This window comes from Antedon mediterranea, chromosome 10, assembly GCF_964355755.1.
Source record: "Antedon mediterranea chromosome 10, ecAntMedi1.1, whole genome shotgun sequence".
Lineage (NCBI taxonomy): Eukaryota > Metazoa > Echinodermata > Crinoidea > Comatulida > Antedonidae > Antedon > Antedon mediterranea.
In genome coordinates, this window is record NC_092679.1 from 14,315,836 (window position 1) to 14,339,534 (window position 23,699).

Genomic DNA, 23,699 nt, shown 5'->3' on the forward strand with positions numbered 1-23,699 from the left:
TAGGCCTAAAGTAAATAAAAACACACAAAACAACATTGTTTCCTGTAACCTACAAATAAGTCGATTTAAACTTTAAAAGTATTTTACGGAAGGGCTTGAAAAGAATATAAAATGCAAGCAAACAAAAAAAATACTCCCAACCCGGGAATCAAACCTGGACCTAGAGCGCCGAATCCTAACCACTACACTATATGGCGCAAGCTGATGATCAGTTTGATTGTAGCGATTCATCTAGATTATGTAATAATTCTAGATTATGTAATAATATATTTAGAGCACAAAGTGCACTCACTACCAACAAGATAAGGCACAGAGTATTTGTAACATTTTGAGGGATTTTTAATTGCGCTTTTATTGGTCATGAGGAAGTCCAGCTTCCTAACCAGAACTACTGTACTCCATGTGACGTATTAATTGTTAGTTAATACGTGGTTAATAGTGTCCAATAATTTTTTTAATTTTCATGAAATATGCTTTCTTAATCTTTTGTTTGGTTAGGAAGGAAGTGGTTTGGTAAGAATACCTCTAATGAGATTTAGGTGACTGACCCGATCAACCTAGTAGGCCCAATATGAAAAGAATTGTTTGTTTTTCATTCATAATACTCTGGTCCATTATTAATTTACTACTTTACGCGTGTAATAATGCTTGTATTTACTGTAGGCCTACCTGACTGTTTTTGTTATCGAACTCTAGGTATGTAGTAACGCCTATAGGCACCATTGACTGAATAGTAGGCAACAGGGCGTTTTCTGTAGACCTAAACAAAACGGTTTTTCAATCAATCTAAATTGTTATGAATTAATTAATTAACTTTAACTTAACTTTCCTACATGAATTATGATTAAAATGTCTATAATTTCCACCGTACGATAAATGTTAAAGTATTTTTCTACGAGGTGTTTTGAACTAGGCCTATTACTTTTGAACACTATATCCTATAATTATTATATAATATATGCAGTACCGGGCTGAGAATCGGATGGCTAAAAAAAAGTGGATTTAGACATTTTCACACTTCTCTCTGGTCATAGTAAAGTATAATATAAATTGAGATTTTTTTATAAATATTATGGTTTTTATTGTTTCAATTTTTACAGCATCGATGATTCTTTTGCTGACCGTATGGGGAATGCTGAGAGTATACTAGATACTATTGACATGCGAGAGTGCGAGTGTCCACTCATACTCAACACAGTCTACCCTCAATTGGTCAGGCATTGGAGAGCAGCAGCTAACACAGAGAAAACAATACATTTTTTGGTAGAAGCCGGTAGCGCAGCCGTGACCACTGAAAACAACTTACAAGTAAGTGCTGGCCTAGTTGTTTACAGCCTTAGTAAAACTATAACCATGATAATGATTGTTTTCTGCACTATGGCAAAAATAACATAATAAAGAACACATAGTAAGTAAAAAGAAATCATAGTATTAAAGTAGAATTAGTTTAGAATTCGATAGACAATAGCCATTGGTATAATTTAGAAGGCAAAACATCACTTCCAGTAAGGAATATGTTTTAATTAGCGGTTATGCAATTCGTTCTACGACATAAAATAAGACAGTCAACACAGGCGGTTTGCATGCAACCCGGAGATTTGTTAGGCGATATAAATGATGTGAGTGTTTTGAGTAGGCAATTTCAACCACACTGTGCTAATATCAGTGGTTCATTCAGGAATATGAAAATAGGAGGCCAATAATTGCAACGACCCATCTATGACTATTACTGTATCTCAAGTAATTCGTGTCGTGTCGACAGTAGATGTTATGTATCTATATGTTGTTGGTTTTAACAGCAATGTCACGAAAACGTGACCATCACCTGTCCCACAAAACCACAACAGTGTGATAGTTGAGGATACAGTGCTATACCTAAAACCCACAGGTTTAACGAACATAGCATTTTTGTGTCATAGATTAGAATATACCTTTCGGATATAGACTAGACTAATAATAATGTAGCCTATTATTCTTAGCGGATTTTAACAACAAAAATAAACCAGTAAAGTACAAGGGCACTCGTCGTGTTAATTCCAGAGTTTTAGTCGGGGGTTCCATTTTAGAAACGACTGAATTTAAGCGCTAATGTTATGTTCGTGTTTATCATGGAACACGATTAATTATGCATTGGTACGCCGGATCTACAAATACCATGCCGGGCCGCTAAACAAACAGTCTTTAGTCAACTGTATCAAATGATCACGCCGTTAAAGTTTTAATTATTTACACCTATCCTTGGAACATAATGTATTTTGTAAATCACGGTTTGGCTCAGTGAGCAAATCGCCGTGACCATTGGTATATCAATGCTTAGTAGGTTCGAGTTCAATCCGCGACATGTGTGATAATTAAGTATCACCGTTTAAAGCTAAAAATCAAAGCTAGACCACAATGTAATTACAAAACTAGCAAAAAAGATACGAAAAGATACACACCAAAAAATTGAAAAAAAAAACCCCAAAACATGAAAAAAAAAATGTAATGAACACAAAAAAACAAAACATTGTCACTTTCTGAGGCGCACCCCAAATCCAGTATTGCTTTCATTTTATAGCTTACAGATATTTCAAAGTAAAGAAATTCTCCGTGTATAACAAAATTAATGGCCGGCCGTAAGTAGTCTCAAATTGTATTGTTGACAATTTGTTTGTTTAAAAAAAACAATTTGTCAGGGGCCGGGAAGCGATTTTTTATTTCGTTCAGAAGTTAGGGCCCCTTATGTGAAAGATAGCCGAACTACTTAAGTTCCTAAATATAACTAAACTTAACCCTCTAAATAATCTCTCTCTCTCTCACTATAAAGTAAAAAGAACTTGCTCATCAGATTCGAACCCCATACATCGACATGTAAAGTCCATAGCCTAATCCACTCGACTACACCGACAGCTCGACAGAAAACCTTTTTTAGCGAATTGTTAGCTCATTTCTAACGTAGCTTATGGAAATATGAATATTCATGTTTATTTTGTGACGTCTCATGAGGGGTCTTTATGTATGAAAAGAAATATCGTAGACGGGAAAAGTACGCATTTATTATACATAATAATCATGCGAATTATTAATAAGGTAGACCACAATTTAATTACGAAAGTAGCAAGTACGTAAAAAATCCCCCATACAAAAAAATTAACCAGTAAAATAAAAATAAAATGTAAATAAATAAACTTAACAATTCGTGTTTCCGCAGCAATGTGTTTTTCATTAGATTTTTGTCCACTTTATTTACCTCTTATACGTATCAAATAATTGAATACACCACGAAGAACACCGAAAATAATATAGTTTGGCATTTTTATACTTTCGTTATCATCTAATTTACACAGAACAATATTTCTTTAGCGTCTTTTATTTTCCAGTCAAAACTAAAGTCAATGTTCCATATCCACTCTACTATTGCTTTAATTTTTTAGCCTACATAAATTGAAGTGAAGGAATAGTGTATAACAAACCAATGGCCGTAAATACAGTAGTTCCGAATTTTATTCGTGATACAATTTGTTTTTATTTTAATAATTTGTCAAAGTATTTTATCAAAGTGCGCTGTTATTATACACATATTAAGGCAGAAAAAGACCGTGCGGAGCACGGGTTACTGCTAGTTCTTGATTATTTCAAATAAAATATTATAGGCCTGGACAAAAAAAAAAATAATTTCCCACACCGGGAATCGAACCTGGGCCGCGGCGGTGAAAACGCTGAATCCTAACCACTAGACCATATGGGAAAACGTGAGAAACCCCTAAATAGCGCTAATATTGGTGTTCCGGTTTTTCATGGAACACAATTTATTATCAGTACATTTTATTGAAATAAACATTGCATAATAGGCTACGATCAACGAGAAAGACACACCGCCCTCGATAGCTCAGTTGGTAGAGCGGAGGACTGTAGAGGAGTTAAATAATTGGTTTCCTAGGTCGCTGGTTCAAATCCGGCTCGAGGGAAAGTTTTTTATTCACATTTGTCTTGGTTTAATTTACCCAGTCTTGTTTATTTCAAACAAAATCTTATAGACAAGAAATAAAATAAATTCCCACACCGGGAATCGAACCCGGGCCGCGGCGGTGAGAGCGCCGAATCCTAACCACTAGACCATATGGGAAAACTTGAGGGACCTACAATTTAAGCGCTAATGTTGTTGTTCATGTTTATCATGGAACACGATAAATTATGAATTGGTATCCTTGGGTCACTGGTTCAAATCCGACTCGAGGGAAAATTTTTATTCCCAATTTCCTTTGTATTTTATTGAAAATGAATTTGGAAAAGATTCTACAATCTTTGGATAATTTACCCATTCTTGATTATTTCAAATAAAATATTATAGGCCTAGACAAGAAATAAAATAATTTCCCACACCGGGAATCGAACCCGAGCCGCGGCGGTGAAAACGCCGAATCCTAACCACTAGACCATATGTGAAAACTTCAGGAACCCTCAATTTAAGCACTAATGTTGTTGTTCATGTTTAGCATGGAACACGATTAATTATGAATTGGTATCCTTGGGTCACTGGTTCAAATCTGACCCGAGGGAAGATTTTTATTCCCATTTTCATTTGTTTTTTATTTACATCCGCCAAGGAGGTAATTTAATCATCGCGTGTGTTTGTTTGAGTGGCTTTCTAGTTGATAATGAATTTAGAAAAGATTTTACAGTCTTGGGATAATTTACCCATTCTTGATTATTTCAAATAAAATATTATAGGCCTAGACAAGAAATAAAATAATTTCCCACACCGGAAATCGAACCCGAGCCGCGGCGGTGAGAGCGCCGAATCCTAACCACTAGAACATAATGGGAAAACTTGAGAAACGCTAATATTGGTGTTCCTGTTTATCAAGGCACACGATTTATTATCAGTACATTTTATTGAAATAAACATTGCATAATAGGCTACGATCAACGAGAGAGACACACCGCCCTCGATAGCAGTTGGTAGAGCGGAGGACTGTAGAGTTTAATAATTGGTATCCTTAGGTCGCTGGTTCAAATCCGGCTCGAGGGAACATTTTTATTCAATTTTTTCTTTTTTTTTCATTGATAATGAATTTTAAAACGATTTTACAGTCTTGAGATAATTTACCCATTCTTGATTATTTCAAATAAAATATTATAGGCCTAGACAAGAAATAAAATAATTTCCCACACCGGAAATCGAACCCGGGCCGCGGCGGTGAAAACGCCGAATCCTAACCACTAGACCATATGGAAAAACTTGAGAAACCCCTAAATTTAGGCGCTAATATTGGTGTTCGGGTTTATCATGGAACACGATTCATTATCAGTACATTTTATTGAAATAAACATTCCATAATAGGTTACAATCAACGAGAGAGACACACCGCCCTCGATAGCTCAATTGGTAGAGCGGAGGACTGTAGAGTTAAAAAATTGGTATCCTTAGGTCGCTGGTTCAAATCCGGCTCTAGGGAAAATTTTTTATTCAATTTTTTCTTTATTTTTCATTGATAATGAATTTTAAAACGATTTTACAGTCTTGAGATAATTTACCCATTCTTGTTTATTTCAAACAAAATCTAATAGACAAGGAATAAAATAATTTCCCACACCGGGAATCGAACCCGGGCCGCGGCGGTGAGAGCGCCGAATCCTAACCACTAGACCATATGGGAAAACTTGAGAAACCCCTAAATTTAAGCGCTAATATTGGTGTTCTTGTTTTTCATGGAACACAATTCATTATCAGTACATTTTATTGAAATAAACATTCCATAATAGGCTACGATTAACGAGAGAGACACCGCCCTCGATAGCTCAGTTGGTAGAGCGGAGGACTGTAGAGTTTAATAATTGGTATCCTTAGGTCGCTGGTTCAAATTCGGCTCGAGGGAACATTTTTTATTCAATTTTTTCTTTATTTTTCATTGATAATGAATTTTAAAACGATTTTACAGTCTTGAGATAATTTACCCATTCTTGTTTATTTCAAACAAAATCTAATAGACAAGGAATAAAATAATTTCCCACACCGGGAATCGAACCCGGGCCGCGGCGGTGAAAACGCTGAATCCTAACCACTAGACCATATGGGAAAACTTGAGAAACCCCTAAATTTAGGCGCTAATATTGGTGTTCGGGTTTATCATGGAACACGATTCATTATCAGTACATTTTATTGAAAAAAACATTCCATAATAGGTTACGATCAACGAGAGAGAGAGACACCGCCCTCGATAGCTCAGTTGGTAGAGCGGAGGACTGTAGAGTTAAAAAATTGGTATCCTTAGGTCGCTGGTTCAAATCCGGCTCGAGGGAACATTTTTTATTCAATTTTTTCTTTATTTTTCATTGATAATGAATTTTAAAACGATTTTACAGTCTTGAGATAATTTACCCATTCTTGTTTATTTCAAACAAAATCTAATAGACAAGGAATAAAATAATTTCCCAAACCGGGAATCGAACCCGGGCCGCGGCGGTGAGAGCGCCGAATCCTAACCACTAGACCATATGGGAAACTTGAGAAACCCCTAAATTTAAGCGCTAATATTGGTGTTCTAGTTTTTCATGGAACACGATTCATTATCAGTAAATTTTATTGAAATAAACATTCCATAATAGGCTACGATTAACGACAGAGAGACACCGCCCTCGATAGCTCAGTTGGTAGAGCGGAGGACTGTAGAGTTTAATAATTGGTATCCTTAGGTCGCTGGTTCAAATCCGGCTCGAGGGAACATTTTTATTCAATTTTTTCTTTATTTTTCATTGACAATGAATTTTAAAACGATGTTACAGTCTTGAGATAATTTACCCATTCTTGTTTATTTCAAATAAAAAATTATAGGCCTACCCAAGAAATAAAATAATTTCCCACACCGGGAATCGAACCCGGGCCGCGGCGGTGAAAACGCCGAATCCTAACCACTAGACCATATGGGAAAACTTGAGAAACCCCTAAATGTAGGCGCTAATATTGGTGTTCGGGTTTTTCATGGAACACGATTCATTATCAGTACATTTTCTTGAAATAAACATTCCATAATAGGTTACGATCAACGAGAGAGAGACGCCGCCCTCGATAGCTCAGTTGGTAGAGCGGAGGACTGTAGAGTTAAAAAATTGGTATCCTTAGGTCGCTGGTTCAAATCCGGCTCGAGGGAACATTTTTTATTCAAGTTTTTCTTTATTTTTCATTGATAATGAATTTTGAAACGATTTTACAGTCTTGAGATAATTTACCCATTCTTGTTTATTTCAAACAAAATCTAATAGACAAGGAATAAAATAATTTCCCACACCGGGAATCGAAACCGGGCCGTGGCGGTGAGAGCGCCGAATCCTAACCACTAGACCATATGGGAAAACTTGAGAAACCCCTAAATTTAAGCGCTTATATTGGTGTTCGTGTTTTTCATGGAACACAATTCATTATCAGTACATTTTATTGAAATAAACATTCCATAATAGGTTACGATCAACGAGAGAGACACACCGCCCTCGATAGCTCAGTTGGTAGAGCGGAGGACTGTAGGGTTAAAAAATTGGTATCCTTAGGTCGCTGGTTCAAATCCGGCTCGAGGGAACATTTTTTATTCAAGTTTTTCTTTATTTTTCATTGATAATGAATTTTGAAAGGATTTTACAGTCTTGAGATAATTTACCCATTCTTGTTTATTTCAAACAAAATCTAATAGACAAGGAATAAAATAATTTCCCACACCGGGAATCGAAACCGGGCCGCGGCGGTGAGAGCGCCGAATCCTAACCACTAGACCATATGGGAAAACTTGAGAAACCCCTAAATTTAAGCGCTAATATTGGTGTTCTTGTTTTTCATGAAACACGATTCATTATCAGTACATTTTATTGAAATAAACATTCCATAATAGGCTACGATCAACGAGAGAGACACACCGCCCTCGATAGCTCAGTTGGTAGAGCGGAGGACTGTAGAGTTTAATAATTGGTATCCTTAGGTCGCTGGTTCAAATCCGGCTCGAGGGAACATTTTTTATTCAATTTTTTCTTTATTTTTCATTGATATTAATAATGAATTTTAAAACGATTTTACAGTCTTGAGATAATTTACCCACTCTTGTTTATTTCAAACAAAATCTAATAGACAAGGAATAAAATAATTTCCCACACCGGGAATCGAACCCGGGCCGCGGCGGTGAGAGTACCGAATCCTAACCACTAGACCATATGGGAAAACTTGAGAAACCCCTAAATTTAAGCGCTAATATTGGTGTTCTAGTTTTTCATGGAACACGATTCATTATCAGTACATTTTATTGAAATAAACATTCCATAATAGGCTACGATTAACGACAGAGAGACACCGCCCTCGATAGCTCAGTTGGTAGAGCGGAGGACTGTAGAGTTTAATAATTGGTATCCTTAGGTGGCTGGTTCAAATCCGGCTCGAGGGAACATTTTTATTCAATTTTTTTTTTATTTTTCATTGACAATGAATTTTAAAACGATGTTACAGTCTTGAGATAATTTACCCATTCTTGTTTATTTCAAATAAAATATTATAGGCCTAGACAAGAAATAAAATAATTTCCCACACCGGGAATCGAACCCGGGCCGCGGCGGTGAAAACGCCGAATCCTAACCACTAGTCCATATGGGAAAACTTGAGAAACCCCTAAATATAGGCGCTAATATTGGTGTTCGGGTTTTTCATGGAACACGATTCATTATCAGTACATTTTCTTGAAATAAACATTCCATAATAGGTTACGATCAACAAGAGAGAGACGCCGCCCTCGATAGCTCAGTTGGTAGAGCCGAGGACTGTAGAGTTAAAAAATTGGTATCCTTAGGTCGCTGGTTCAAATCCGGCTCGAGGGAACACTTTTTATTCAATTTTTTCTTTATTTTTCATTGATAATGAATTTTAAAACGATTTTACAGTCTTGAGATTATTTACCCATTCTTGTTTATTTCAAACAAAATCTAATAGACAAGGAATAACATAATTTCCCACACCGGGAATCGAACCCGGGCCGCGGCGGTGAGAGCGCCGAATCCTAACCACTAGACCATATGGGAAAACTTGAGAAACCCCTAAATTTAAGCGCTAATATTGGTGTTCGTGTTTTTCATGGAACACGATTCATTATCAGTACATTTTATTGAAATAAACATTCCATAATAGGTTACGATCAACGACAGAGAGACATCGCCCTCGATAGCTCAGTTGGTAGAGCGGAGGACTGTAGAGTTAAAAAATTGGTATCCTTAGGTCGCTGGTTCAAATCCGGCTCTAGGGAACATTTTTTATTCAATTTTTTCTTTATTTGTCATTGATAATGAATTTTAAAACGATTTTACAGTCTTCAGATAATTTACCCATTCTTGTTTATTTCAAACAAAATCTAATAGACAAGGAATAAAATAATTTCCCACACCGGGAATCGAACCCGGGCCGCGGCGGTGAGAACGCCGAATCCTAACCACTAGACCATATGGGAAAACTTGAGAAACCCCTAAATTTAGGCGCTAATATTGGTGTTACTGTTTATCATGGAACACGATTCATTATCAGTACATTTTATTGAAATAAACATTCCATAATAGGTTACGATCAACGAGAGAGAGACACCGCCTTCGATAGCTCAGTTGGTAGAGCGGAGGACTGTAGAGTTAAAAAATTGGTATCCTTAGGTCGCTGGTTCAAATCCGGCTCGAGGGAACATTTTTTATTCAATTTTTCTTTATTTTTCATTGATATTAATAATGAATTTTAAAACGATTTTACAGTCTTGAGATAATTTACCCATTCTTGTTTATTTCAAACAAAATCTAATAGACAATGAATAAAATAATTTTCCACACCGGGAATCGAACCCGGGCCGCGGCGGTGAGAACGCCGAATCCTAACCACTAGACCCTATGGGAAAACTTGAGAAACCCCTAAATTTAGGCGCTAATATTGGTGTTCGTGTTTATCATGGAACACGATTCATTATCAGTACATTTTATTGAAATAAACATTCCATAATAGGTTACGATCAACGAGAGAGAGACACCGCCCTCGATAGCTCAGTTGGTAGAGCGGAGGACTGTAGAGTTAAAAAATTGGTATCCTTAGGTCGCTGGTTCAAATCCGGCTCGAGGGAACATTTTTTATTCAATTTTTTCTTTATTTTTCATTGATATTAATAATGAATTTTAAAACGATTTTACAGTCTTCAGATAATTTACCCATTCTTGTTTATTTCAAACAAAATCTAATAGACAAGGAATAAAATAATTTCCCACTCCGGGAATCGAACCCGGGCCGCGGCGGTGAGAGCGCCGAATCCTAACCACTAGACCATATGGGAAAACTTGAGAAACCCCTAAATTTAGGCTCTAATATTGGTGTTCGGGTTTTTCATGGAACACGATTCATTATCAGTACATTTTATTGAAATAAACATTCCATAATAGGTTACGATCAACGAGAGAGAGAGACACCGCCCTCGATAGCTCAGTTGGTAGAGCGGAGGACTGTAGAGTTAAAAAATTGGTATCCTTAGGTCGCTGGTTCAAATCCGGCTCGAGGGAACATTTTTTATTCAATTTTTTCTTTATTTTTCATTGATATTAATAATGAATTTTAAAACGATTTTACAGTCTTGAGATAATTTACCCATTCTTGTTTATTTCAAACAAAATCTAATAGACAAGGAATAAAATAATTTCCCACACCGGGAATCGAACCCGGGCCGCGGCGGTGAGAGCGCCGAATCCTAACCACTAGACCATATGGGAAAACTTGAGAAACCCCTAAATTTAAGCGCTAATATTGGTGTTCTAGTTTTTCATGGAACACGATTCATTATCAGTACATTTTATTGAAATAAACATTCCATAATAGGCTACGATTAACTTTTTACCTTGATTTACCTTGACCTTTAGACTATAAACCTGTTAAGGTTTGTGAGCCCCTCTTTGAATATCTTGGTTATATGGCTCAAACTTTAGGTTGTGGGTTTTCCAGTGTGTTTCAATATAGGTTTTAAAATTATTTATAGAGGATGCATTTACTATATGATATGGCAAACTATTCCAATCATTTACTGCAGATATTGAAAAGAATTTCTGTCTGTGTTTCGATTTACTATGAACTTTTTTAATTTTAAAATTGTGGCCTCTAGTTACAGTAGATGGTGCTAATTCAAAAAAGACACCCGGATTAACATTATCATACTTTTGTATCATTCTAAAAATCTGTAAGCAGTAACACCTCTTTCTTCGAAATGCTAATGATGGCAGTTTCATAAATTTCATTCGGTCACTATATGGTTGAGTTTTAATTTCCACAGCAAGTTTTGTGGCTCTTTGCTGAACTTTTTCTAAGAGAATAGAATCACCAACAAACTGAGGAAGACAAGCCGTACTAGAATATTCTAAAATCGGTCTAACCATTGATTTATAAAGGATAGACACTAAATGACTGTCTAAATATTCAAAGGTTCTCTTAATTAAACCAAGTCTAGAGTTAGCCTTTTTAACAACTTCAACGATATGATCATGAAAATTCAATTTATTATCAACTAAAACACCAAGATCTCTCATCTGAGTTACAACTCCCAACTGAATTCTATCTGAACCTGTTCCCATAAAGTATGTTGTGTTCAAGGATTTTTTACCGAGATGCATAACCTTACATTTATTAATATTAAAGGGCAACTGCCACTTTACTGACCATTTATACATCTTATCAATGTCCGCCTGAAAATCAAGAGCATCTATGTCTGAATCAACAGCTTTGTATGTCTTTGAATCATCAGCAAACAAAAAAAGAGGTGACTTAACTAATTGAGGCAGATCGTTGATAAATATTGTAAAGCAGATTACACCATATACACTCCCTTGAGGAATACCACTCTGGACCGATATCCAATCCGAAACTTCGCCATTTACCACCACTCGCTGGACACGATTTGACAAGTATATTTTAGTCCATTTCAACAATTCACCACGAATACCATATGTATGCATTTTATGGAGAAGTCTTTCATGTGGAACAGAGTCAAAAGCTTTTTGAAAATCACAGTACAAGATATCGACAGAGTGTCCTTCATCTATCATTGAAGACCATTTCTCAGTGGCCTCAAGCAGTTGCGTGTTGCAGTATCTTCCCTTGCGAAACCCATGTTGTTCGTTACAAAATAGTTTATTATCTTCCATATGTTTCGATATTTCATTCTTGATGAATGCCTCCATGGTTTTACATAGTATTGACGTTAAACTCACTGGCCTATAGTTTAGAGGATTAGTTTTACAGCCTTTCTTATAGATTGATGAAACATTAGCTTGCCTCCATTGTTCAGGAATAGTTCCCTCATGTAAAAGCTTGGAAAATAAAGTGCTGAGAATTGGACTAATTTCATTTGCCGTTTCTTTTAAAAGTCGAGAGTGCACACCATCTGGTCCTGGAGACTTACAAATGTCTAATGCTAATAGGTGCTTTCGAATTTCATTCTCCGGAAATGCAACAGTATACAAAGGTTCGACTTCATGATCAAGGTTAAGTTTAAGCACGGGAATGTCAGAAATATTTTCTTTAGTAAAAACTGTTGCAAATGCTTGGTTTAAGAGTGCAGCTTTTTGTCTATCATCTACAATCAGTTCTCCTCTCTCGTCTTTTAATGCAGAAATGCCCGTCTTTTTGCCAGTTTTCTCCTTATAATATTTCCAGAAACTCTTAGGATTCACTTTTATCTCGGATGCCAACTTGCATTCAAAACTTTTCTTCGCTTTTTTTATTGCCTTATTTGTCTCATTTCTAACTTTAATATAAGCATTCCATCTTTCCGGTGTTCTTCTACTCTGATATCTATTCCATGCTTTATGTTTCTGTTTAACTATAGACACTGTTTCGACGTTCATCCACTGCTTCTTATACCTTTTAGTTTTAGACCTTAAAGGAACATACTGTAAAATACAGAAATCTAACAGGGAATAGAGAGAATTACCAATAGAAACACCATCAAGTTCATACATATCAATATTTAGTTTCGATTCTTTTATTTTAGTTCTAATAGCTTCGTAGTTGGCTTTGTAGTAATTTCTTGTAGGAGTGACATTTTCTTTTTCTATAAAACTTAAAGCAAGATTAAAGGTTAAAACAACATGGTCACTCTTTCCCAATGGTGCACTACTAATAAGATCACAAACATCAAACTCTTCCCTTGAAAGTACTAAATCTAGTATATTAGATTCTTCTCCAGTACGATGTCTTGTCGGACAGTCTACATGTTGATGCCACATTAAATCATCGATTAAATCGGTAAATTTTTGGTTCACATTATGTGATAACCCTTTGCTACTCCTGTTTATCCCTTTAAAATTAAAATCGCCAGCAACAATCATATGATCAGCCCTGTACTTTTCTGCTGCAACCAAAATATCTTTTAAATCCTCAAATTTGTCCGCGTGACTACTTGGACTGCGATAAATACAACCAATTAAAACATTAATATCATTTAATTTAATATTCACAAATATATTCTCATCAAAACCACCTATGTCAACCTGAAATACAGTCAATGCATCTTTTACTAGGATCGCGACTCCTCTATGTTCCAGTTTACTAAATAAATTATAACCTTCTAAATTAAAAATGTTCTCATCAATTTCATACAGATAATGTTTAGGTAATATTTCATTTAAGATTATAATATCCGGTTTAAGCTGATTTATTCTTATTCGGAGTTCTGCGATTTTGTTAGTTAATGTATCACAATTAGTGTAAAAAAAAGAAAGATTATCTCTGTCAATGTTGATAATGTTATTTCTTCGATAATTAAAATTAAAAGTATTATTTCCTAAATTATAATTACTTTCTGTGTTTATTTTCTTTGTGTTATTAGTGTTGTGCCTGGTATTGTTTGACCTGAGGGTTGTGGTTTGGGCTTGTCCGAAAGGGCACCTTCACAATCTCGTAATTTCTTATCATTAAATTGGTCTCACCAGTTTGCTCTCTTCTCTCTTTCTCGACTTTCAGCGTATTAAACCGGTCACGATCTAACTTGCTTCGGTCTCTACTAACCCCTTTATTTTTTTATCCCATGCATTCTTAAGTATAAGCTCCTTGTCTCTTATATCATAGAAAACTAATTTAATAGGACGTCTTTTATTAGGTTCTCGTTTGCCTAAACGGAAGAAAGTTCTGATTTTACTATCCACATGCTGTATATCAAGTCCATGAAGAAATTGAACTACGTTCTCCCAATCATCTTTTTTCCTCAAATTAGACTCAGTTTTATCGGATTCTTCAATCTCATACACTATAATATTTGCTTTACGCTTTTCTCTATCTTCATGCTCGCTAAACTTCTCCTCCATGCTATTTATTAACTTTTTTTCTAATCTTTCTTCAGTTTTTAAATACATTTCTGTTTGGTTAGATAGTATCTTATCAATTTTCTCAGTATTTGCTTCAATATGCTTTGCTAGCTTAGTTTGTGTTGTTGCAATGCTGGAAAGGTTCTTCATAATATCTTTTGCCGTAGTATTGCATGATCGACAATACCAATGTACCGAGTCATTATTACCATGTGCATTAATCAATTGATAGAGGCTATCACTGACATTTTGACACCCTTTGTGGAACCAAAGATTGCATAGATTGCAGAGCAGACCTTCCTCAATAACATTCTGACTACAAGAGCCACATTCTCCACAAACTTTGCCCTCCTTGGGAACTGATTTCTTTTTTGGGGGCATTTCTATCTATTATTGAGCGAAAAAAATACAAAAATGTCAAACCAATACTAAAACCAATAATAACAATTGAAAATGTCCAACACTACCTAGACCAAATAATCCAAAATAAATAAATAAATAAATAAATAAATAACAGTTGAAAATATCGAACACTGCCTAGGCCGGTAACTGCTAGGCCTACACCTACCTCCTTCCCGGTTAGAGTAGCTGGTTATGAAAGCAAGTCAATCAGGCATGAGTTGGCCTAGCTTTCAAACAACCAAAAATGCTCCTAAATATTTGTCTTTACGGAGTTAAACAGTAAAGTATAGCTCTAGTATTAGGTAATTGTTAGTATCTCTTACAGATAGTGTTACAATTTAGAAGGATTAAAGTGATTTTTAGAGATTTAAATTTAATACTTAACCAACTATGAAAACACACTGTTACCACAACCAAGAGCGCCCTCCTCCTAATGCGCCCTCCTCCTTAACGACAGAGAGACACCGCCCTCGATAGCTCAGTTGGTAGAGCGGAGGACTGTAGAGTTTAATAATTGGTATCCTTAGGTCGCTGGTTCAAATCCGGCTCGAGGGAACATTTTTATTCAATTTTTTCTTTATTTTTCATTGACAATGAATTTTAAAACGATGTTACAGTCTTGAGATAATTTACCCATTCTTGTTTATTTCAAATAAAATATTATAGGCCTAGACAAGAAATAAAATAATTTCCCACACCGGGAATCGAACCCGGGCCGCGGCGGTAAAAAACGCCGAATCCTAACCACTAGACCATATGGGAAAACTTGAGAAACCCCTAAATTTAGGCGCAAATATTGGTGTTCGGGTTTTTCATGGAACACGATTCATTATCAGTACATTTTATTGAAATAAACATTCAATAATAGGTTACGATCAACGAGAGAGAGACACCGCCCTCGATAGCTCAGTTGGTAGAGCGGAGGACTGTAGAGTTTAATAATTGGTATCCTTAGGTCGCTGGTTCAAATCCGGCTCGAGGGAACATTTTTATTCAATTTTTTCTTTATTTTTCATTGATAATGAATTTTAAAACGATTTTACAGTCTTGAGATAATTTACCCATTCTTGATTATTTCAAATAAAATATTATAGGCCTAGACAAGAAATAAAATAATTCCCCACACCGGGAATCGAACCCGGGCCGCGGCGGTGAAAACGCCGAATCCTAACCACTAGACCATATGGGAAAACTTGAGAAACCCCTAAATTTAGGCGCTAATATTGGTGTTCGGGTTTATCATGGAACACGATTCATTATCAGTACATTTTATTGAAATAAACATTCCATAATAGGTTACGATCAACGAGAGAGAGACACCGCCCTCGATAGCTCAGTTGGTAGAGCGGAGGACTGTAGAGTTAAAAAATTGGTATCCTTAGGTCGCTGGTTCAAATCCGGCTCGAGGGAACATTTTTTATTCAAGTTTTTCTTTATTTTTCATTGATAATGAATTTTAAAACGATTTTACAGTCTCGAGATAATTTACCCATTCTTGTTTATTTCAAACAAAATCTAATAGACAAGGAATAAAATAATTTCCCACACCGGGAATCGAACCCGGGCCGCGGCGGTGAGAGCGCCGAATCCTAACCACTAGACCATATGGGAAAACTTGAGAAACCCCTAAATTTAAGCGCTAATATTGGTGTTCTAGTTTTTCATGGAACACGATTCATTATCAGTACATTTTATTGAAATAAACATTCCATAATAGGCTACGATTAACGACAGAGAGACACCGCCCTCGATAGCTCAGTTGGTAGAGCGGAGGACTGTAGAGTTTAATAATTGGTATACTTAGGTCGCTGGTTCAAATCCGGCTCGAGGGAACATTTTTATTCAATTTTTTCTTTATTTTTCATTGACAATGAATTTTAAAACGATTTTAGAGTCTTGAGATAATTTACCCATTCTTGTTTATTTCAAACAGAATCTAATAGACAAGGAATAAAATAATTTCCCACACCGGGAATCGAACCCGGGCCGCGGCGGTGAGAGCGCCGAATCCTAACCACTAGACCATATGGGAAAACTTGAGAAACCCCTAAATTTAAGCGCTAATATTGGTGTTCTAGTTTTTCATGGAACACGATTCATTATCAGTATATTTTATTGAAATAAACATTCCATAATAGGCTACGATTAACGACAGAGAGACACCGCCCTCGATAGCTCAGTTGGTAGAGCGGAGGACTGTAGAGTTTAATAATTGGTATCCTTAGGTCGCTGGTTCAAATCTGGCTGGAGGGAACATTTTTATTCAATTTTTTCTTTATTTTTCATTGACAATGAATTTTAAAACGATGTTACAGTCTTGAGATAATTTACCCATTCTTGTTTATTTCAAATAAAATATTATAGGCCTAGACAAGAAATAAAATAATTTCCCACACCGGGAATCGAACCCGGGCCGCGGCGGTGAAAACGCCGAATCCTAACCACTAGACCATATGGGAAAACTTGAGAAACCCCTAAATGTAGGCGCTAATATTGGTGTTCGGGTTTTTCATGGAACACGATTCATTATCAGTACATTTTCTTGAAATAAACATTCCATAATAGGTTACGATCAACGAGAGAGAGACGCCACCCTCGATAGCTCAGTTGGTAGAGCGGAGGACTGTAGAGTTAAAAAATTGGTATCCTTAGGTCGCTGGTTCAAATCCGGCTCGAGTGAACATTTTTTATTCAATTTTTTTCTTTATTTTTCATTGATAATGAATTTTAAAACGATTTTACAGTCTTGAGATTATTTACCCATTCTTGTTTATTTCAAACAAAATCTAATAGACAAGGAATAACATAATTTCCCACACCAGGAATCGAACCCGGGCCGCGGCGGTGAGAGCGCCGAATCCTAACCACTAGACCATATGGGAAAACTGGAGAAACCCCTAAATTTAAGCGCTAATATTGGTGTTCGTGTTTTTCATGGAACACGATTCATTATCAGTACATTTTATTGAAATAAACATTCCATAATAGGTTACGATCAACGAGAGAGAGACACCGCCCTCGATAGCTCAGTTGGTAGAGCGGAGGACTGTAGATTTAAAAAATTGGTATCCTTAGGTCGCTGGTTCAAATCCGGCTCTAGGGAACATTTTTTATTCAATTTTTTCTTTATTTTTTATTGATAATGAATTTTAAAACGATTTTACAGTCTTGAGATAATTTACCCATTCTTGTTTATTTCAAACAAAATCTAATAGAAAAGGAATAACATAATTTCCCACACCGGGAATCGAACCCGGGCCGCGGCGGTGAGAGCGCCGAATCCTAACCACTAGACCATATAGGAAAACTTGAGAAACTCCTAAATTTAGGCGCTAATATTGGTGTTCGTGTTTTTCATGGAACACGATTCATTATCAGTACATTTTATTGAAATAAACATTCCATAATAGGTTACGATCAACGAGAGAGAGACATCGCCCTCGATAGCTCAGTTGGTAGAGCGGAGGACTGTAGAGTTAAAAAATTGGTATCCTTAGGTCGCTGGTTCAAATCCGGATCGAGGGAACATTTTTTATTCAATTTTTTCTTTATTTTTCATTGATAATGAATTTTAAAAAGATTTTACAGTCTTGAGATAATTTACCCATTCTTGTTTATTTCAAACAAAATCTAATAGACAAGGAATAGAATAAATTCCCACACCGGGAATCGAACCCGGGCCGCGGCGGTGAGAGCGCCGAATCCTAACCACTAGACCATATGGGAAAACTTGAGAAACCCCTAAATTTAGGCTCTAATATTGGTGTTCGGGTTTATCATGGAACACGATTCATTATCAGTACATTTTATTGAAATAAACATTCCATAATAGGTTACGATCAACGAGAGAGAGACACCGCCCTCGATAGCTCAGTTGGTAGAACGGAGGACTGTAGAGTTTAATAATTGGTATCCTTAGGTCACTGGTTCAAATCCGGCTCGAGGGAAAGTTTTTTATTCAATTTTTTCTTTATTTTTCATTGATAATGAATTTTAAAACGATTTTACAGTCTCGAGATAATTTACCCATTCTTGATTATTTCAAATAAAATATTATAGGCCTAGACAAGTAATAAAATAATTTCCCACACCGGGAATCGAACCCGGGCCGCGGCGGTGAAAACGCCGAATCCTAACCACTAGACCATATGGGAAAACTTGAGAAACCCCTAAATTTAGGCGCTAATATTGGTGTTCGGGTTTTTCATGGAACACGATTCATTATAAGTACATTTTATTGAAATAAACATTCAATAATAGGTTACGATCAACGACAGAGAGACATCGCCCTCGATAGCTCAGTTGGTAGAGCGGAGGACTGTAGAGTTAAAAAATTGGTATCCTTAGGTCGCTGGTTCAAATCCGGCTCTAGGGAACATTTTTTATTCAATTTTTTCTTTATTTGTCATTGATAATGAATTTTAAAACGATTTTACAGTCTTCAGATAATTTACCCATTCTTGTTTATTTCAAACAAAATCTAATAGACAAGGAATAAAATAATTTCCCACACCGGGAATCGAACCCGGGCCGCGGCGGTGAGAACGCCGAATCCTAACCACTAGACCATATGGGAAAACTTGAGAAACCCCTAAATTTAGGCGCTAATATTGGTGTTACTGTTTATCATGGAACACGATTCATTATCAGTACATTTTATTGAAATAAACATTCCATAATAGGTTACGATCAACGAGAGAGAGACACCGCCTTCGATAGCTCAGTTGGTAGAGCGGAGGACTGTAGAGTTAAAAAATTGGTATCCTTAGGTCGCTGGTTCAAATCCGGCTCGAGGGAACATTTTTTATTCAATTTTTCTTTATTTTTCATTGATATTAATAATGAATTTTAAAACGATTTTACAGTCTTGAGATAATTTACCCATTCTTGTTTATTTCAAACAAAATCTAATAGACAATGAATAAAATAATTTTCCACACCGGGAATCGAACCCGGGCCGCGGCGGTGAGAACGCCGAATCCTAACCACTAGACCCTATGGGAAAACTTGAGAAACCCCTAAATTTAGGCGCTAATATTGGTGTTCGTGTTTATCATGGAACACGATTCATTATCAGTACATTTTATTGAAATAAACATTCCATAATAGGTTACGATCAACGAGAGAGAGACACCGCCCTCGATAGCTCAGTTGGTAGAGCGGAGGACTGTAGAGTTAAAAAATTGGTATCCTTAGGTCGCTGGTTCAAATCCGGCTCGAGGGAACATTTTTTATTCAATTTTTTCTTTATTTTTCATTGATATTAATAATGAATTTTAAAACGATTTTACAGTCTTCAGATAATTTACCCATTCTTGTTTATTTCAAACAAAATCTAATAGACAAGGAATAAAATAATTTCCCACTCCGGGAATCGAACCCGGGCCGCGGCGGTGAGAGCGCCGAATCCTAACCACTAGACCATATGGGAAAACTTGAGAAACCCCTAAATTTAGGCTCTAATATTGGTGTTCGGGTTTTTCATGGAACACGATTCATTATCAGTACATTTTATTGAAATAAACATTCCATAATAGGTTACGATCAACGAGAGAGAGAGACACCGCCCTCGATAGCTCAGTTGGTAGAGCGGAGGACTGTAGAGTTAAAAAATTGGTATCCTTAGGTCGCTGGTTCAAATCCGGCTCGAGGGAACATTTTTTATTCAATTTTTTCTTTATTTTTCATTGATATTAATAATGAATTTTAAAACGATTTTACAGTCTTGAGATAATTTACCCATTCTTGTTTATTTCAAACAAAATCTAATAGACAAGGAATAAAATAATTTCCCACACCGGGAATCGAACCCGGGCCGCGGCGGTGAGAGCGCCGAATCCTAACCACTAGACCATATGGGAAAACTTGAGAAACCCCTAAATTTAAGCGCTAATATTGGTGTTCTAGTTTTTCATGGAACACGATTCATTATCAGTACATTTTATTGAAATAAACATTCCATAATAGGCTACGATTAACTTTTTACCTTGATTTACCTTGACCTTTAGACTATAAACCTGTTAAGGTTTGTGAGCCCCTCTTTGAATATCTTGGTTATATGGCTCAAACTTTAGGTTGTGGGTTTTCCAGTGTGTTTCAATATAGGTTTTAAAATTATTTATAGAGGATGCATTTACTATATGATATGGCAAACTATTCCAATCATTTACTGCAGATATTGAAAAGAATTTCTGTCTGTGTTTCGATTTACTATGAACTTTTTTAATTTTAAAATTGTGGCCTCTAGTTACAGTAGATGGTGCTAATTCAAAAAAGACACCCGGATTAACATTATCATACTTTTGTATCATTCTAAAAATCTGTAAGCAGTAACACCTCTTTCTTCGAAATGCTAATGATGGCAGTTTCATAAATTTCATTCGGTCACTATATGGTTGAGTTTTAATTTCCACAGCAAGTTTTGTGGCTCTTTGCTGAACTTTTTCTAAGAGAATAGAATCACCAACAAACTGAGGAAGACAAGCCGTACTAGAATATTCTAAAATCGGTCTAACCATTGATTTATAAAGGATAGACACTAAATGACTGTCTAAATATTCAAAGGTTCTCTTAATTAAACCAAGTCTAGAGTTAGCCTTTTTAACAACTTCAACGATATGATCATGAAAATTCAATTTATTATCAACTAAAACACCAAGATCTCTCATCTGAGTTACAACTCCCAACTGAATTCTATCTGAACCTGTTCCCATAAAGTATGTTGTGTTCAAGGATTTTTTACCGAGATGCATAACCTTACATTTATTAATATTAAAGGGCAACTGCCACTTTACTGACCATTTATACATCTTATCAATGTCCGCCTGAAAATCAAGAGCATCTATGTCTGAATCAACAGCTTTGTATGTCTTTGAATCATCAGCAAACAAAAAAAGAGGTGACTTAACTAATTGAGGCAGATCGTTGATAAATATTGTAAAGCAGATTACACCATATACACTCCCTTGAGGAATACCACTCTGGACCGATATCCAATCCGAAACTTCGCCATTTACCACCACTCGCTGGACACGATTTGACAAGTATATTTTAGTCCATTTCAACAATTCACCACGAATACCATATGTATGCATTTTATGGAGAAGTCTTTCATGTGGAACAGAGTCAAAAGCTTTTTGAAAATCACAGTACAAGATATCGACAGAGTGTCCTTCATCTATCATTGAAGACCATTTCTCAGTGGCCTCAAGCAGTTGCGTGTTGCAGTATCTTCCCTTGCGAAACCCATGTTGTTCGTTACAAAATAGTTTATTATCTTCCATATGTTTCGATATTTCATTCTTGATGAATGCCTCCATGGTTTTACATAGTATTGACGTTAAACTCACTGGCCTATAGTTTAGAGGATTAGTTTTACAGCCTTTCTTATAGATTGATGAAACATTAGCTTGCCTCCATTGTTCAGGAATAGTTCCCTCATGTAAAAGCTTGGAAAATAAAGTGCTGAGAATTGGACTAATTTCATTTGCCGTTTCTTTTAAAAGTCGAGAGTGCACACCATCTGGTCCTGGAGACTTACAAATGTCTAATGCTAATAGGTGCTTTCGAATTTCATTCTCCGGAAATGCAACAGTATACAAAGGTTCGACTTCATGATCAAGGTTAAGTTTAAGCACGGGAATGTCAGAAATATTTTCTTTAGTAAAAACTGTTGCAAATGCTTGGTTTAAGAGTGCAGCTTTTTGTCTATCATCTACAATCAGTTCTCCTCTCTCGTCTTTTAATGCAGAAATGCCCGTCTTTTTGCCAGTTTTCTCCTTATAATATTTCCAGAAACTCTTAGGATTCACTTTTATCTCGGATGCCAACTTGCATTCAAAACTTTTCTTCGCTTTTTTTATTGCCTTATTTGTCTCATTTCTAACTTTAATATAAGCATTCCATCTTTCCGGTGTTCTTCTACTCTGATATCTATTCCATGCTTTATGTTTCTGTTTAACTATAGACACTGTTTCGACGTTCATCCACTGCTTCTTATACCTTTTAGTTTTAGACCTTAAAGGAACATACTGTAAAATACAGAAATCTAACAGGGAATAGAGAGAATTACCAATAGAAACACCATCAAGTTCATACATATCAATATTTAGTTTCGATTCTTTTATTTTAGTTCTAATAGCTTCGTAGTTGGCTTTGTAGTAATTTCTTGTAGGAGTGACATTTTCTTTTTCTATAAAACTTAAAGCAAGATTAAAGGTTAAAACAACATGGTCACTCTTTCCCAATGGTGCACTACTAATAAGATCACAAACATCAAACTCTTCCCTTGAAAGTACTAAATCTAGTATATTAGATTCTTCTCCAGTACGATGTCTTGTCGGACAGTCTACATGTTGATGCCACATTAAATCATCGATTAAATCGGTAAATTTTTGGTTCACATTATGTGATAACCCTTTGCTACTCCTGTTTATCCCTTTAAAATTAAAATCGCCAGCAACAATCATATGATCAGCCCTGTACTTTTCTGCTGCAACCAAAATATCTTTTAAATCCTCAAATTTGTCCGCGTGACTACTTGGACTGCGATAAATACAACCAATTAAAACATTAATATCATTTAATTTAATATTCACAAATATATTCTCATCAAAACCACCTATGTCAACCTGAAATACAGTCAATGCATCTTTTACTAGGATCGCGACTCCTCTATGTTCCAGTTTACTAAATAAATTATAACCTTCTAAATTAAAAATGTTCTCATCAATTTCATACAGATAATGTTTAGGTAATATTTCATTTAAGATTATAATATCCGGTTTAAGCTGATTTATTCTTATTCGGAGTTCTGCGATTTTGTTAGTTAATGTATCACAATTAGTGTAAAAAAAAGAAAGATTATCTCTGTCAATGTTGATAATGTTATTTCTTCGATAATTAAAATTAAAAGTATTATTTCCTAAATTATAATTACTTTCTGTGTTTATTTTCTTTGTGTTATTAGTGTTGTGCCT

At 35.8% G+C, this 23,699-nt stretch overlaps 1 protein-coding gene and 55 non-coding genes across 56 annotated transcripts in view; 28 read left to right on the forward strand and 28 right to left on the reverse strand.

The window, feature by feature from the left end:
* The window catches only part of LOC140060322 (adenylate cyclase type 10-like), a 120,291-nt gene that overhangs the window by 35,995 nt on the left and 60,597 nt on the right, over positions 1-23,699 (forward strand). Inside the window, exon 23 of the mRNA XM_072106474.1 lies at positions 1,101-1,308. Coding sequence (XP_071962575.1) covers positions 1,101-1,308 — 208 coding nt within the window. The remainder of the gene's footprint in view (positions 1-1,100; positions 1,309-23,699) is intronic.
* Positions 3,858-3,947, forward strand: Trnay-gua (transfer RNA tyrosine (anticodon GUA)). The gene is given in 2 exon segments: positions 3,858-3,894; positions 3,912-3,947. It is a non-coding gene; the product is annotated as a tRNA-Tyr (tRNA).
* On the reverse strand, positions 4,034-4,105 carry Trnae-cuc (transfer RNA glutamic acid (anticodon CUC)). The gene has a single exon. It is a non-coding gene; the product is annotated as a tRNA-Glu (tRNA).
* Positions 4,354-4,425, reverse strand: Trnae-uuc (transfer RNA glutamic acid (anticodon UUC)). Its single transcript has one exon. It is a non-coding gene; the product is annotated as a tRNA-Glu (tRNA).
* Trnae-uuc (transfer RNA glutamic acid (anticodon UUC)) lies at positions 5,146-5,217 on the reverse strand. Its single transcript has one exon. It is a non-coding gene; the product is annotated as a tRNA-Glu (tRNA).
* On the forward strand, positions 5,351-5,438 carry Trnay-gua (transfer RNA tyrosine (anticodon GUA)). The gene is given in 2 exon segments: positions 5,351-5,387; positions 5,403-5,438. It is a non-coding gene; the product is annotated as a tRNA-Tyr (tRNA).
* Trnae-cuc (transfer RNA glutamic acid (anticodon CUC)) lies at positions 5,568-5,639 on the reverse strand. Its single transcript has one exon. It is a non-coding gene; the product is annotated as a tRNA-Glu (tRNA).
* Positions 5,771-5,858, forward strand: Trnay-gua (transfer RNA tyrosine (anticodon GUA)). The gene is given in 2 exon segments: positions 5,771-5,807; positions 5,823-5,858. It is a non-coding gene; the product is annotated as a tRNA-Tyr (tRNA).
* Positions 5,988-6,059, reverse strand: Trnae-uuc (transfer RNA glutamic acid (anticodon UUC)). Its single transcript has one exon. It is a non-coding gene; the product is annotated as a tRNA-Glu (tRNA).
* Trnay-gua (transfer RNA tyrosine (anticodon GUA)) lies at positions 6,195-6,282 on the forward strand. Its single transcript is given in 2 exon segments — positions 6,195-6,231; positions 6,247-6,282. It is a non-coding gene; the product is annotated as a tRNA-Tyr (tRNA).
* Positions 6,412-6,483, reverse strand: Trnae-cuc (transfer RNA glutamic acid (anticodon CUC)). Its single transcript has one exon. It is a non-coding gene; the product is annotated as a tRNA-Glu (tRNA).
* On the forward strand, positions 6,616-6,703 carry Trnay-gua (transfer RNA tyrosine (anticodon GUA)). Its single transcript is given in 2 exon segments — positions 6,616-6,652; positions 6,668-6,703. It is a non-coding gene; the product is annotated as a tRNA-Tyr (tRNA).
* On the reverse strand, positions 6,838-6,909 carry Trnae-uuc (transfer RNA glutamic acid (anticodon UUC)). The gene has a single exon. It is a non-coding gene; the product is annotated as a tRNA-Glu (tRNA).
* Trnay-gua (transfer RNA tyrosine (anticodon GUA)) lies at positions 7,043-7,130 on the forward strand. Its single transcript is given in 2 exon segments — positions 7,043-7,079; positions 7,095-7,130. It is a non-coding gene; the product is annotated as a tRNA-Tyr (tRNA).
* Trnae-cuc (transfer RNA glutamic acid (anticodon CUC)) lies at positions 7,260-7,331 on the reverse strand. Its single transcript has one exon. It is a non-coding gene; the product is annotated as a tRNA-Glu (tRNA).
* Trnay-gua (transfer RNA tyrosine (anticodon GUA)) lies at positions 7,465-7,552 on the forward strand. The gene is given in 2 exon segments: positions 7,465-7,501; positions 7,517-7,552. It is a non-coding gene; the product is annotated as a tRNA-Tyr (tRNA).
* Positions 7,682-7,753, reverse strand: Trnae-cuc (transfer RNA glutamic acid (anticodon CUC)). Its single transcript has one exon. It is a non-coding gene; the product is annotated as a tRNA-Glu (tRNA).
* On the forward strand, positions 7,887-7,974 carry Trnay-gua (transfer RNA tyrosine (anticodon GUA)). The gene is given in 2 exon segments: positions 7,887-7,923; positions 7,939-7,974. It is a non-coding gene; the product is annotated as a tRNA-Tyr (tRNA).
* On the reverse strand, positions 8,110-8,181 carry Trnae-cuc (transfer RNA glutamic acid (anticodon CUC)). Its single transcript has one exon. It is a non-coding gene; the product is annotated as a tRNA-Glu (tRNA).
* Trnay-gua (transfer RNA tyrosine (anticodon GUA)) lies at positions 8,315-8,402 on the forward strand. Its single transcript is given in 2 exon segments — positions 8,315-8,351; positions 8,367-8,402. It is a non-coding gene; the product is annotated as a tRNA-Tyr (tRNA).
* On the reverse strand, positions 8,537-8,608 carry Trnae-uuc (transfer RNA glutamic acid (anticodon UUC)). Its single transcript has one exon. It is a non-coding gene; the product is annotated as a tRNA-Glu (tRNA).
* Positions 8,742-8,829, forward strand: Trnay-gua (transfer RNA tyrosine (anticodon GUA)). Its single transcript is given in 2 exon segments — positions 8,742-8,778; positions 8,794-8,829. It is a non-coding gene; the product is annotated as a tRNA-Tyr (tRNA).
* Trnae-cuc (transfer RNA glutamic acid (anticodon CUC)) lies at positions 8,959-9,030 on the reverse strand. The gene has a single exon. It is a non-coding gene; the product is annotated as a tRNA-Glu (tRNA).
* On the forward strand, positions 9,164-9,251 carry Trnay-gua (transfer RNA tyrosine (anticodon GUA)). Its single transcript is given in 2 exon segments — positions 9,164-9,200; positions 9,216-9,251. It is a non-coding gene; the product is annotated as a tRNA-Tyr (tRNA).
* On the reverse strand, positions 9,381-9,452 carry Trnae-cuc (transfer RNA glutamic acid (anticodon CUC)). The gene has a single exon. It is a non-coding gene; the product is annotated as a tRNA-Glu (tRNA).
* On the forward strand, positions 9,586-9,673 carry Trnay-gua (transfer RNA tyrosine (anticodon GUA)). The gene is given in 2 exon segments: positions 9,586-9,622; positions 9,638-9,673. It is a non-coding gene; the product is annotated as a tRNA-Tyr (tRNA).
* Positions 9,808-9,879, reverse strand: Trnae-cuc (transfer RNA glutamic acid (anticodon CUC)). Its single transcript has one exon. It is a non-coding gene; the product is annotated as a tRNA-Glu (tRNA).
* On the forward strand, positions 10,013-10,100 carry Trnay-gua (transfer RNA tyrosine (anticodon GUA)). The gene is given in 2 exon segments: positions 10,013-10,049; positions 10,065-10,100. It is a non-coding gene; the product is annotated as a tRNA-Tyr (tRNA).
* Positions 10,236-10,307, reverse strand: Trnae-cuc (transfer RNA glutamic acid (anticodon CUC)). Its single transcript has one exon. It is a non-coding gene; the product is annotated as a tRNA-Glu (tRNA).
* Trnay-gua (transfer RNA tyrosine (anticodon GUA)) lies at positions 10,443-10,530 on the forward strand. The gene is given in 2 exon segments: positions 10,443-10,479; positions 10,495-10,530. It is a non-coding gene; the product is annotated as a tRNA-Tyr (tRNA).
* Trnae-cuc (transfer RNA glutamic acid (anticodon CUC)) lies at positions 10,666-10,737 on the reverse strand. The gene has a single exon. It is a non-coding gene; the product is annotated as a tRNA-Glu (tRNA).
* On the forward strand, positions 15,189-15,276 carry Trnay-gua (transfer RNA tyrosine (anticodon GUA)). Its single transcript is given in 2 exon segments — positions 15,189-15,225; positions 15,241-15,276. It is a non-coding gene; the product is annotated as a tRNA-Tyr (tRNA).
* Positions 15,617-15,704, forward strand: Trnay-gua (transfer RNA tyrosine (anticodon GUA)). Its single transcript is given in 2 exon segments — positions 15,617-15,653; positions 15,669-15,704. It is a non-coding gene; the product is annotated as a tRNA-Tyr (tRNA).
* Positions 15,838-15,910, reverse strand: Trnae-uuc (transfer RNA glutamic acid (anticodon UUC)). The gene has a single exon. It is a non-coding gene; the product is annotated as a tRNA-Glu (tRNA).
* On the forward strand, positions 16,044-16,131 carry Trnay-gua (transfer RNA tyrosine (anticodon GUA)). Its single transcript is given in 2 exon segments — positions 16,044-16,080; positions 16,096-16,131. It is a non-coding gene; the product is annotated as a tRNA-Tyr (tRNA).
* Trnae-cuc (transfer RNA glutamic acid (anticodon CUC)) lies at positions 16,261-16,332 on the reverse strand. Its single transcript has one exon. It is a non-coding gene; the product is annotated as a tRNA-Glu (tRNA).
* On the forward strand, positions 16,466-16,553 carry Trnay-gua (transfer RNA tyrosine (anticodon GUA)). Its single transcript is given in 2 exon segments — positions 16,466-16,502; positions 16,518-16,553. It is a non-coding gene; the product is annotated as a tRNA-Tyr (tRNA).
* On the reverse strand, positions 16,682-16,753 carry Trnae-cuc (transfer RNA glutamic acid (anticodon CUC)). The gene has a single exon. It is a non-coding gene; the product is annotated as a tRNA-Glu (tRNA).
* Positions 16,887-16,974, forward strand: Trnay-gua (transfer RNA tyrosine (anticodon GUA)). Its single transcript is given in 2 exon segments — positions 16,887-16,923; positions 16,939-16,974. It is a non-coding gene; the product is annotated as a tRNA-Tyr (tRNA).
* Trnae-uuc (transfer RNA glutamic acid (anticodon UUC)) lies at positions 17,109-17,180 on the reverse strand. The gene has a single exon. It is a non-coding gene; the product is annotated as a tRNA-Glu (tRNA).
* On the forward strand, positions 17,314-17,401 carry Trnay-gua (transfer RNA tyrosine (anticodon GUA)). Its single transcript is given in 2 exon segments — positions 17,314-17,350; positions 17,366-17,401. It is a non-coding gene; the product is annotated as a tRNA-Tyr (tRNA).
* On the reverse strand, positions 17,532-17,603 carry Trnae-cuc (transfer RNA glutamic acid (anticodon CUC)). Its single transcript has one exon. It is a non-coding gene; the product is annotated as a tRNA-Glu (tRNA).
* Positions 17,737-17,824, forward strand: Trnay-gua (transfer RNA tyrosine (anticodon GUA)). The gene is given in 2 exon segments: positions 17,737-17,773; positions 17,789-17,824. It is a non-coding gene; the product is annotated as a tRNA-Tyr (tRNA).
* Positions 17,954-18,025, reverse strand: Trnae-cuc (transfer RNA glutamic acid (anticodon CUC)). Its single transcript has one exon. It is a non-coding gene; the product is annotated as a tRNA-Glu (tRNA).
* Positions 18,159-18,246, forward strand: Trnay-gua (transfer RNA tyrosine (anticodon GUA)). The gene is given in 2 exon segments: positions 18,159-18,195; positions 18,211-18,246. It is a non-coding gene; the product is annotated as a tRNA-Tyr (tRNA).
* Trnae-cuc (transfer RNA glutamic acid (anticodon CUC)) lies at positions 18,376-18,447 on the reverse strand. Its single transcript has one exon. It is a non-coding gene; the product is annotated as a tRNA-Glu (tRNA).
* Trnay-gua (transfer RNA tyrosine (anticodon GUA)) lies at positions 18,581-18,668 on the forward strand. Its single transcript is given in 2 exon segments — positions 18,581-18,617; positions 18,633-18,668. It is a non-coding gene; the product is annotated as a tRNA-Tyr (tRNA).
* Positions 18,804-18,875, reverse strand: Trnae-uuc (transfer RNA glutamic acid (anticodon UUC)). Its single transcript has one exon. It is a non-coding gene; the product is annotated as a tRNA-Glu (tRNA).
* On the forward strand, positions 19,009-19,096 carry Trnay-gua (transfer RNA tyrosine (anticodon GUA)). Its single transcript is given in 2 exon segments — positions 19,009-19,045; positions 19,061-19,096. It is a non-coding gene; the product is annotated as a tRNA-Tyr (tRNA).
* Positions 19,226-19,297, reverse strand: Trnae-cuc (transfer RNA glutamic acid (anticodon CUC)). Its single transcript has one exon. It is a non-coding gene; the product is annotated as a tRNA-Glu (tRNA).
* On the forward strand, positions 19,431-19,518 carry Trnay-gua (transfer RNA tyrosine (anticodon GUA)). The gene is given in 2 exon segments: positions 19,431-19,467; positions 19,483-19,518. It is a non-coding gene; the product is annotated as a tRNA-Tyr (tRNA).
* On the reverse strand, positions 19,653-19,724 carry Trnae-cuc (transfer RNA glutamic acid (anticodon CUC)). The gene has a single exon. It is a non-coding gene; the product is annotated as a tRNA-Glu (tRNA).
* On the forward strand, positions 19,858-19,945 carry Trnay-gua (transfer RNA tyrosine (anticodon GUA)). The gene is given in 2 exon segments: positions 19,858-19,894; positions 19,910-19,945. It is a non-coding gene; the product is annotated as a tRNA-Tyr (tRNA).
* On the reverse strand, positions 20,081-20,152 carry Trnae-cuc (transfer RNA glutamic acid (anticodon CUC)). The gene has a single exon. It is a non-coding gene; the product is annotated as a tRNA-Glu (tRNA).
* On the forward strand, positions 20,288-20,375 carry Trnay-gua (transfer RNA tyrosine (anticodon GUA)). The gene is given in 2 exon segments: positions 20,288-20,324; positions 20,340-20,375. It is a non-coding gene; the product is annotated as a tRNA-Tyr (tRNA).
* Trnae-cuc (transfer RNA glutamic acid (anticodon CUC)) lies at positions 20,511-20,582 on the reverse strand. The gene has a single exon. It is a non-coding gene; the product is annotated as a tRNA-Glu (tRNA).